Here is a 12,500-nt window from a genome sequence, read left to right as displayed (position 1 = left end):
AACTTATTTAAATCAGCTATAGTGCATGTCTTTGGACTGTGGGGGAAACCGGAGCACCCGTAGGAAACCGACACGAACACTGTGAGAATATGCAGACGCCTAACAGAAATGCCAGCTGGCCCAGCCGAGACTCGAACCAGTGACCTTCTTGCTGTGAGGCGACAATGCTAACCACTGAGCCACTGCGTTGCCCCATTATTATTATTTAAATCATGAATCTTTTGTAATTGCTAGAAACTAATGAAACGATATGCTTATTGACAGTGATGATGGTGATGTTGGTCAAATCCCTCTGACGTCTTTTGTGCCATTTTTAACTTTCTAAAGTTGAACCACACATCTGGATAACATCTAGATAATGCTGCAGGAATGTCTGGGTGCTGCGGCTGGGTCAGTGCACGCCTTACCCTCGTTCAGGCCTTATCTGGGAATCTTGTTCATCACCACATCTGAGGACCTGAGTATTTACACAAAACCGCCATGTTTGCACATCACTTCCTGTCAAAAGATACAGCATGGCCATATCCTTATTTGGGAAGAGTCTGTGAATGTGTCTCGAAGATTTCACACTGACAACAATTGAGAACTTATTAAAACTGATATGTAAGTTTGATATAATTCTTTATAGGGCTGCAAGATATTGGAAAAAACTCACACTGCGGTGTTTTGCTTTTCTGCCAAATATTTTGCAATGTGAATATAATTTCACCTGATGATTTGTATAGCTCTATTTGCAAAAAAATCATAATTTAATATTATATAATAATAATGATTGGGATGAGTTTGTATGACAAATAATCTCCACAAAATTAATATATAGTGTTTTAAGTTTTTTTTTGGAACGATTCTAACTGCATTCAGGTACAGGACATAAATAATAAATAAATCATATATACGGACATAAATAGTAAATAATCAAATGTAAAAGAGCAAAACTTCATAGTCTTTCTTGATTGAAAAATAACTAACAGGGCTTGCCAATAAGGACTGTTCGATGGCCCGGGGCCAGCGTGCAAGGCGCTCGGGCCAGTACTGCCTTGTAACAACAGTTTGGCTGCCACTGTCTGTCAATTGCATGCAAATACATCTTGGGGTGCTTTCACACATAGGCATTTGTTTCTGAATCTGTCTCGTTTCCCCGCGGTTAACGTGGTTTGTTTGACATGTATGTGAGTCCAGCAATCGCGCTCGGATCCGCGCCGAATCAATCGGTCTGAGAATGCCTGAATGAGATGGTCTCTGCTCGATTGAGCTGATCGATTGTAGTGGGAAAACAAAACTGCCCAACGAACTAACAACCCAGGCTATATCACAGTGCATTATGATTGTGTAATAGCCATATATACGGCTATACGAAGACAGAATGATGAGCAGGGCGTGATGTCATTCCTTACTGACAGCTCAAAAGAAAGATTAACATTGATCTGCTTCATGATCTGATGCAGTCTCTGTTCATCTGTTGTTGCTCTCTATAATTTAAGTCTATAATGCATAATTCTAGCCAACGTTTCTGTAATAGATTGATTAATTTAATAGATAGATTTTTACAAAACTTGACAACTGAAATGAGGCTCTGTATGAGAGAGTCTAACCTCTCTGATTTTTATTTGGTGAAGATGTCTGTGGGTGTCCAAAATTAAAGTGCACATTTTCACTAATAAAATATTATATATACAACTGCTCAAAAGTTTGGGGTCAGTATGATTGTTAAATATTTTAAAAGAAGCTTCTCCTGCTCACCAAGGCTGCATTTATTTCATCATAAATACAGTACAAATTGTAAAATTGTGTTATGTTTTTGAACTATAAAAAACTATTTAAAAGTAGTTTATCATTTAATTTAATCATTTATTCCAGTGATTTAAAAGATGAATTTTCACCTTCATTACTCCAGTCTTCAGAGTCACATGATCCTTCAGAAATCACTCTAATATTAATTGTAATTGTTATTATTATTAATAATGGTAATAGTAATAAAAGCAATAATGTCTGAAATAATAATTTTATTTAGAAAGCAGTTTTAAGGAAGGAACTTGATGAACTGAATAATTTTCCTTAAATTTTTTTTTTAATTATTAAAACTGACTCCAAACTCAATTATGTTTTGCTTTTGAAACATTATTTAAAGTATTGTATGTGGCTAAGTAATAGCTAATAGCATCTTTTGTTTAGTGGGTCCAGTGAAAATTTGCACAGGGCAAGTAAAAATCTGAACCACTGGCCTGAGTAGAAAAAATCCTTAGAGTTGAACCCTGACCAATTAATCTTAAAATGTTATAATTTTTAAAACACAAATGGTTTTGGTTCAAATCCACTAATTGGATGAACTAAATTGGCCTTAGTGTTTGAGTTTGTGTGAATTCGAGAGTGTATGGGTGTTTCCCAGTACTGGGTTGCGGCTGGAAAGGCATCCGCTGTGAAAAACATATGCTGATCATTTTACTGTGGTAACCCCTGATAAATAGGGGCCTAAGCCGAAGGAAAATTAATGAATGAACTTCACAATATGGTTTCTGGTCTACCATATGGATGCATAAGCTATAACTGAACTTAAACTGAGCTGACATTGCAGATTCTGCGATGTGAATATTGCGGATTTGCACATTGTGTTACCGATGTTGTGTTGTGTATATTGTGCAGCCCTAATTTTTGATGTGCTAGTATAAATATGTTAGTCAGTTTTATATAAGCTAATGTGCTAAAAAAACACACAGACACAACTTGCAATTAGAAGATAAAAGTATTAAAAACTTGGACTTTCTCATTTCCAACAAAAGGAATGAACTTGGTACGTTTCAGATGACAAATCCACTAGATGTCTACATTTTTGTGAATGTAAAATCTGTTACTTAGGGTATGTTTTCATGTACAGATCACCACTGACCTAAAGCTATGACTAAACCCAACCAATAGTGTTTTCAGAAGCATATGTAAGAGAATTTATTACCTATATTGAACTTTTTTGTATCTTTTTTTTGTGGTACCCTGCTTCATCAGACTTAAACTTGAGTGCTCTGCATCATAAGTACAACACCATATTAACTAAACTTCTGAGCAAACAAACCACAATATAAAAGTCGCCTATATAGAGACAGACAGGCAAGGCAAACTCCTTTGAAATCTGATACAATTACAAATAGTAGATGCTGTTAATTTGTTTTGTGTTGTTATACGTCAGTACACAAATTTAGGGCATCACACTGCCCCATATAGCATTGATTTTACCTACAAACTGCAGTCGATGAACCTGTATGGCGAGAAATGGTCAGTTAGATTCAGCATTGATATTACAGACTGTAGCTGCTTCTGAAATTGCATACTACTACTTGAGTAGGTACTACACTTGATTTTACTTCATGGCTATTAATAAGGTATTGTATGAATATGAGTATGTAAATGGAATTCAGAATTACTACATCTGCTGTTTGTCATCATCACTTGACCTACTGTAACAACATCAACTGGCTTAAATTCTCTCAAGTGACCTCATGGGATATTAAAGTGTCCATTGGATGCTCACTTCAAAATCTCATCCGAGTACTCAGTAACTCCTGTTTTTTAAAAGGGGGAGGAGCTGCTCAGTATGCCCCACCCTGTCTTCATGTTGGAATTTAAATTGCAGCACACATCAAACAAAGCTGTGAATTTCAATACACTTTAGTCGACCTTTAATAGACCAAAACCTGACCTTTTTCTGATGTTTCAAAGGCTGCAACCTGGAACAGTGAATCTGGATTGACTCCAAGAGCACAAGGTGACCTGTGGCAAAAGAACAACTTCATTCTTAGATTTCCAGTGACTTGGCACTGCTCTCTCACATAAAAGCTTATTAAATCAGGCAGTGGGAAGGCTTTTCCAGGCCTGACACCATAGAAGAGCAGCTCAGTGCTCGCTGATGGACACAATCAGCCTTGCTGTCTGCTACTTACACAAGAGGCCTTGGCCAGCTGAAATACAACCTCTGAAGTGACTGGTCTAGAATGCTCCACACAATGTAGGCAGCGAATTCACAACACACTGAACAAGCAGCTCACAATGGACTCTAATGGAGTTTGGTCTTGTCGTACAAACTGCAGTACGTGGGATGGGCAGCATTCTCAATTAAAAATGGGTAGTATTTGAACAAGTTCAGGTTTGTGTTATTTATTTTTGTCACTTGACATAATGAATTGACAACTGAGAAAAAATGAATAAATAGGCACAAACGCAAACTGTTATACTTTTATATGATTGGAAGTGGGATGGGGAAATAATTTTCATTAAGTAAAAACTGTTTACAGTGATTCTATTTATTAATAAATATCAAAGCGGGTTTTCATCCTAACGTGAAACAAATCTTTTTGAAGTGAAGTGACAAAAAAAATAGAAATCCCAAATGCGAATTTAGTGATTTGCGTCAAGTTGTTAGAGAGGCTGACTGTAGTATTGGTAACCTAGTAACCAAAAGTAAACAAGGCATCATCAACAGTTGATTAGTCACATGGATGTATCTGTAATGATGGACACTGGACAGAGGAGGTGAGAATCCACATGCAGTTTATTATGAGATTTGTCAGGCAGGCAATGGTCAAACACAGGAGCAAATGGGTACATACAGGTAATCCAAAAGGCGGGTAACAGGCAAATGGTCAGTGCAGGCAGCAAAGAAAAAATAATGCTTTGTGATTTTACAGGGTATAAACCAACAAGACTCAGCAATGTGTGTGACAAAGTGAGAAGTCTATATAATCTGAGTAATCGATCCTTGAGCAGCTCCCAGTTGTGTGTGTGTAATCAATGAAGAACTGGAACAGGTGTGTGAGGTGCATGACAGGATTTGTAGTTCATATGGTGACTGGATTGTAGTCCAGGTGAAAGTGCATGTTTACCAACAGTCTGCAAGCCTGGATTGCTGGTGATCGTGACAGTAATGTTCATTAGATCAGAGCAAATGCGTTTCCATCTTCCATTATTATAAGTCCAAAACCAACCAAAAGCGACGATAAAAACTTCTTCTTTTTAACGAAGCAATGAATTTTTATTTGAAATTTGTCATTTCCATCACTTGTTCCTCATGCAATACTTCTAAATATACATTAACACGGTGTTATGAAAAAATATACGTAAATAATCAGTTTTCCTTGATTCAATTTTTTTTTTTTATTTTAATATCTCTTCCCTTTAATTTATGCTTTTGAATTGCATTATGAGATCTTGATCTTTTTTCTAACGACTTTTTACCAAAAAATGTTGAGAAAAAAGTGACTTTTATAATAATATAATAATTATTCCTTACATTTATAGAGGGCTTTTCTGGACACTCAAAGCACTTTACACATGGGGGGGGGGGGGTCTCCTCATCCACCACCAGTGTGCGACAGCAGCCAATTTGTGCCAGACCGCACTCCACACACCAGCTGATTGGTGGAGAGGAGACAGATTGATGAAGCCAATTTAAGGATGGTTAGGAGGCCATGATGGACAGAGGCCAGTGGGTAAATTTGACCAGGATGACTATTCTTTTTCGAAGGACATCCTGGGACCACAGAAAGTCAGGACCTTGGTTTAACGTCTGATCCCTAAGATAATGCTCACTTAAAGGATAGAGTCCCATTCACTTTACTGGGGCGTTAGGACCCACACCCCCCCTGCTGGTCTCACTAACACTACTTCCAGCAGCAACCTAGATTTCTCATGTGGTCTCCCATCCAGCTAATGACCGGGCACTGCCCTGCTTAACTTCAGTGGGCAACCATGTGAGAGTTGCAGAGAGCTAGCTGCTGGCTGTTGTCATTTTTTATTAACATTTTTAATAGTTTAAAGTGATATATTGTCTGGGTTGGTGTTGTATATTACTCTACAGAAACCTTGTAATAAGCTGCCAGTACATTTTCTGTTAGTTTACAGATTTATTTCTCAGTATATATTTCTTATCCATTATATTATTTCAAACTACTAAAATGTCAATAAAGTCACTTTGTTAAACTGTAGAGTTGAATTTTCAACATCAAAAGTCGACAGAGAAAAGATCAAGGTGCTATAATGCAATTTACAACTGTAAATAATAACTTTAATAACTGTTAATTAAGAGATTTTTTTACAGTGTAGTCTCTCAATACTAATGTATAGGAAAGTCCCATTTTATTGACTCATTTTGGGATGGTCTTTAATTGATGTAATTTATCTGCTCGATTATTAAAGTTCAGTCATTTAATTATCTTCAAAAAGAACATTGAGGACAAAATATTCTAAAAAAATTAACTACTGAAGACAACAAAAACAATAGACAAATTTGTTTTGAGGCAAATTCTGAATAAATCTCACAACTCTACGTAAAACTTTAACTAAAAAGGTAAATCATTCTTGCATTGAGCACATGATGATCAAAAAAGGGTACTAAAAAAGGCAGTGCATTCAACAGAGCATGTATGCTAACCTAGATATAAGAAAAGTCTTTATATTTCTGCATCTCTGTCAGTTGCTCCAGCATTTCTGTCTTAAAAACCAACACCTTGTTCTTTGCAGTGTCATGCTAACCTTGACGGTCAAAGTACAGTGGATTTTGAAGGGATTAACTGCCTGATTCCCACCAAAGGCACTTTTTTTGCCCAAATGAACATCTTTAGAAGCGCTTAGTGGGACCCAAAGAGCCCCTGACAAGGAGGGTTTGGAAAACGAGAGGTCATTACTCAAAGCCCATCTAATTCTGCTTACGCAAGGACCTGTTGGCGCGGAGCCTGGCAGTGTGACTTTACCCACTATTAGGTGATTAATTTGGTGCAGTGACAGAGAATGATTTGTTTATGATGGTACAGAAAGCAGGGGGTGATCAGATGTTGATGCCAATTAGCTTCAGGACATGAAGTCATTAGTTTAAGTGATTGCTGGTGAGGTAGTTTTTGTGTTCTTTGAATTTTGACCCAGATATTGAGTTTCGCCTGGGTATTATTTTGGAGATGTAGATTCGCTGTGTTATGTTGATTGTCTGTTTTAAGTAAGGGTCGGGTTAAAATTGCAGAGAAGAGCTGACAAACATACAGTGTTAATAAATAATGCAGGAACATTTTTAAAGCTTAATGAAGTAGCATTGCTTACAAGTTTAAGTGCTAGCAACAACGTGGCATTAATGATTCAAAACAATAAGATTTTGTTTATATATCACACACTACAAAAGGGTCAAGTATTATGTGTCTACCACTAGTTTTATTAGTAACTTTTATGAATTATTTGACTAAAATTGTGAGAAAATTTTATTTTTCATTGCTGTGTTTGATGTTTTTGTTGATGCTGTAACTTTAAAAACAGAATGTTGCTACATTTTGTGAGTGGTATGTGCCCACTAAGGATGCAACAATTATAGATTTTGGTTGTACAATTAAAATCAAGCTATGAACAATAAGTTACTAAGAAATATAATTAGAAGATTACTGATGGTGCAGTGGGTAGCACTGTCGCCCCACAGCAAGAAGGTCACTGGTTCGAGCCAAGGCTGGGTCAGATGTGCATTTCTGTGTGGAGTTTGCATGTTCTCATGTATTTCTCTTTTAAAGAGAACAAATGTAGTAAAAGGTTGCTGTACCTCTATCTGAAAGGCAGTTTTAAACAACTCATTCATTCACTCATTTTCTTCGGCTTAGTCCCTTTATTAATCTGGGGTCACCACAGTGGAATGGACTGCCAACTTATCCAGGGGGAAACTTGTGGGGGAAGCCGGAGCACATTGTGGGGGATACTCCATTCTCCATTTCCACCTGGGGATACTCATCCCGAGGCCTTCAGACTATGCAGAGTCACTGATTGATAAAAGACCAAAGACGAGTTGATCCCAAGGTTTCCATATCCTGGACCAGGCCGTATCCTGAGCAGCTGCTGTAGTGGTCATGGAGGAGTGGAGAGCATGAGACTGATTCCTGTGACGCCCTCAGGGACAGACGAGTCTTCATTGAGGCCCAGCTTCCAGCCTCTGCCGCTGAGACTGCAGCTCTGCACAAGACGTTTGGCCAGCGGAGAAATAAAATGGTCGTGCCCAACTGAGTTCCTTTCCAGGTTTTTTTTCTTCACTTTCTCCAATTGGTGAAGTTTTTTTCCCTCTCCGCTGTCGCCACTAGCTTGCATGGTTTGGGATCTGTAGAGCTGTGCATCGATGGATTTGCTCTCCAGTGTCTAGACTCTCAGTACTGATTATTAAACCACACTAAACTGAGCTGAACTGAACTTAAGCACTAAAAAACTGAACTACACTGTTCCAATTTACTATGACCTTTTATGTGAAGCTGCTTTGACACAATCTACATTGTAAAAGCGCTATACAAATAAAGGTGATTTGAATTGAATACTGGAGCACCTGGAGGAAACCCATGTGAACACAGGAAGATCCTTCAAACTCTACACATAAACACCAACTGGCCCAGCCGGGGCTCAAACTAGTAACCTACTTGCTGTGAGGCGATTGCGCTACACACTGCGCCAACGTGCTGCCCACTTTTGATCAGCAATTGTTTGGTATTTTCCTTTTGCATTTTTTCTCTCGTTGGGTAGAAATGTGTATAATCCATAAAAGTATGAAGCTGACCGGTCAGTTGCTGCCACGTGACTCGCAGTGCATTCGCGGCATTCTTTCAACAATGCATGCCTGGAAAGCTTACGGGCAACCCACATTGGAAATAATGAACTTGCGCGAAAAAAAAACTCAGGATATGTGAATGGCCCTTAGTTAATTGCCTCAGCCGTAGTTAAAACCAGCCTTTAAACCAGTGTACCTGCGCTTTGTGTAAATTCGGAAATTTAAACTAGGGCACAGTTGGCATAACTTTGGTTGAATACAGCAGATTTCGTCCGTCTAGCAACGTGGTGTAGAGAAGCTTTTATGATTAATTAACCATGATTAATTAAAACTCGGTTAATAGCGAAATCGGTTAATAGTTGCATCCCTATTGCCATCCCACCCTGCTCTGTGATTGGACTAAAATAAGACAGTTATGAGTGCTGATCTTGATTTCTTGGCAACTGGGGAAAAAAAGCTGGGAGAAATAGTGCTTCAGGAAAAAAGGTGTTTTTTTGAATAGTTTTTTAAAGATTACTCAGCATGTTCATTCTAGTTTTGCCATTACTTAATTTTGTTTATCATTAGCTATTTCTTATTGATTTTTTAAAGACTAAACTAGTTTAATCAAAATTCTATAAATGAATGTTTCTGTAGGTTAAAGATTAACTTTTTAAAATGTTACGACAATTAAAAACATTTAAAAATGGTTAATATATTCAGTTTTACTTTATTTATTAACTTATTATTTATTTAAATTATTTTGTATTACTTGTTTAAATTATTTATTCAGCATACTTTGTGTGCCTCTGCACATTCTGTTTTATGAGAACATGGTTTAAAACAGAATGTTATGTTATACAATTTTATTTTAGAGTGGCACGGTGGCTCAGTGGTTAGCACTGTCATCTCACAGCAAGAAGGTCACTGGTTCGATCACAGTTTGCATGTTCTCCCCGCGTTCGCGTGGGTGTCCTCCGGGTGCTCCGGTTTCCCCCACAGTCCAAACACATGTGCTATAGGTAAATTGAATAAACTAAATTGTTTGTAGTGTATGAGTGTGTGTGAATGTGAGAGTGTATGGGTGTTTCCCAGTACTGGGTTGTGGCTGGAGGGGCATCCAATGCGTAAAACATATGCTGAATAAGTTGGCGGTTTATTCCGCTGTGGCGACCCCTGATGAATAAAGGGACTAAGCCGAAGGAAATTAATTAATGAAGGAATTTTATTTAATGCATACCTGAACACAGGAGATGAACATAATATTAGGGATGCTTGAACTACTAATAAGCAAAGAGAAAATAAGCATTTAACAGGAATGTTCTCCCACTGTGCTGAATTCATTTCAGTTTGGCAAGGTATTTGGAAAGGATAAATCCTGTTTTATGGTCTCCTGATTACTTTTTTGTCCTTGCCTTAATAAGATTTTATTAAAATCAACTGACTCTTAATTCGGGACAACTGAATTAACTGATCTGAAATGACCACATCAAATCACAAGCTTAGTTTCGGTATACTTTTATGTTTTCTTTTATTCCGTCTACTAAAATATGTGAAACAAACAAACAAACAAAAACCTCATGAAGATGCACAGCACTCGATACGCATATATTTAATATTCATGAGTGGGCGGTGCTTTCTGCTGTTTGTCCAATTACCAGCAGTTCCTGACCAAAGATAGGTTGGTTTCTATTTATAGTGTCTTACAATTAAAAAAAAAAAAAATCAGTTTCTGTAAGGTTAAAATGTCTGATTCTGTTTCTTCATATCTGTATTTATTCAGTATCCTGTTAAAAATCCATTCAACAAAAATGGCTTGGTTTCCTTTTATAGCGTCTGACAATTTATTTTAACAACGTCTGAATTCTTATTAAAATATCTGATAACATTTCTACTTATCTGGATTTATTTTGTCTGCTTATAAACATCCATTGAATAAACAAAAAAGTTCCCTCATGCAGATGCACAGCACATGTGCAAGGATATTAAATATTCATGAACAGGCGGGGCTTACCATTGATTGGCCAATCACCAGCATTTCCAAACCAAGCATGGATTGGTATCCTTTTACATTCTCTCTGTCACACATGCGGTTTTAAAGGCTTGTATTCACACACACATACACACACACTGACACTCACACTCACACACAGCTGCACTTGACAGTCTGCAGCCGGCCGTCCATTGAAACAGAAACAACAGGGGGAATTAAAGGAAGAAACTGAAGAACTCTGGAGTAAGGACTTTACTTGAAGAGACTGGAGTAACACTTGAAGACACTGGTGTATTGATTGGGTGATAGTGATCCAGGGTCTGGCAGTAACTGAAGAGATCCAGCTAAATCATCTGTGTGTTCGGCATGAGCTGCTCTGCTCTCCGTTGGCACCCATGAAACGCTTCAGCAGCCTGAGGGGAGCTAAAAAACGGAAGGACCAAGAAGGACGGACTGGAAGACGGCAATCAGAGCCGCACGGCCTCCTCAGAACCAGTAAGATGCCAGTTAAGACTTAATGTGCTGCAGTATTTTTCATAGCGTCATGCCATTTATTTACATGTGTTTCTCTATGTGATGGTGTTTTGTTTTGGTAATTTTGACATTCTAGCATACCACAGCTAACAAAACTAATGTATTAAATACAAGAGTAAAAGTAAACAATAGGTTTTTTTTAAATATTTGCAGTTAAATATTTAGGTTTTAATATAGAGTTACACCAAATGATCTTATATTGCTAAATTAATTGGTCATGAAAGTACAGAAATACCTTAATAACCTCAAATCATAATAATATCTAAAATAAAAACTATAAATACATTTATTTAATATATTACATTTATTTATTTATTTATTTCAAGGTTGAATTATTTGTTTCAGGAAGAATAAAAGTGCAAAAAGCCCAAATATTTCCCAGCCATATCTATCAGATGCCAGCCTCACTCTGATAGATAAGGCTGGGAAATATATAGAGGTAAAGTTGGTTTTATATTCGCACATTCGTTCATTTAGAAGTCTCTATATTGTTTACCATGTTACTTTGAATATTCGATCGGAATTAGCAAGTATGACTTGAAAACAACATTAACACTGTTTATTTTACTGTGAACATTGTTGTACTTTGATAGTCATTGGCTGCTAATATGATTTCGCTATTTGGAGTTTGGAAATAATACTTTAAAGAAATGATATTATTAAGGGGAAAGTCTGAATGTGCAAATATAAAACCAACTTTACCTCTATGGGAAATATTTGGACATGGCAGATTCCTGTATTAGGATCTTATTTATGAATTTCTCCTCTGCCTTTAATACAGTGAATTTAGATATTATTTTGAAGCGATTGAAAGATTTGCAAGTACACCAAACGCTTGTTTTGTGGATCAATAGTTTCTTGCGGGGTCCACGACAGCATAGTTAATGGTAAAGTCTGAGAATGTGGTGTTAAATACTGGCCTTCCTCAAGGATGTGTTTTATCACCAAGCTTATTTTCTATTTTTATAAATGATATAACTTTTGACGATGAAAATCTGACACTTATCAAGTACGCAGATGATATGATATAATATCTATAGGTAATTATCTATTTAATTTAATAATTATAAATTGGGGCGAGGCAGTGGCGCAGTGGGTAGCACGTTCGCCTCACAGCAAGAAGGTCGCTGGGTCGCTGGTTTGAACCTCGGCTCAGTTGGCGTTTCTGTGTGGAGTTTGCATGTTCGCGTGGCTTCGCGTGGGTTTCCTCCGGGTGCTCCGGTTTCCCCCACAGTCCAAAGACATGCGGTACAGGTGAATTGGGTAGGCTAAATTATCCTTAGTGTATGAGAGTGTGTGTGAATGTGTGTGTGGATGTTTCCCAGAGATGGGTTGCGGCTGGAAGGGCATCCGCTGCGTAAAAACTTGCTGGATAAGTTGGTGGTTCATTCCGCTGTGGCGACCCCGGATTAATAAAGGGACTAAGCCAACAAGAAAACGAACGAATGAATG

At 37.6% G+C, this 12,500-nt stretch overlaps 1 protein-coding gene across 12 annotated transcripts in view; it reads left to right on the top strand.

Annotated features, from left to right (window-relative positions):
- Window positions 1–12,500, top strand: part of prkag2a (protein kinase, AMP-activated, gamma 2 non-catalytic subunit a) — a 125,369-nt gene that overhangs the window by 34,649 nt on the left and 78,220 nt on the right. For 3 of the 12 annotated variants that reach the window (XR_015524564.1, XR_015524565.1, XM_087308842.1), the window contains exon 1: window positions 10,569–11,009. The exons of 7 other annotated variants lie outside the window; for them this stretch is intronic. Coding sequence is in view for 2 of the 5 variants with exons in the window: in XM_087308842.1 (XP_087164968.1) it covers window positions 10,910–11,009 (100 nt within the window). In the remaining 3 variants the exon portion in view is untranslated. 12 annotated transcript variants of the gene reach the window in all.

Source organism: Danio rerio, chromosome 24, assembly GCF_052040795.2.
Source record: "Danio rerio strain M-AB ecotype USA chromosome 24, GRCz13ab, whole genome shotgun sequence".
NCBI lineage: Eukaryota > Metazoa > Chordata > Actinopteri > Cypriniformes > Danionidae > Danio > Danio rerio.
This window is presented reverse-complemented; position numbering and strand designations above follow the sequence as displayed.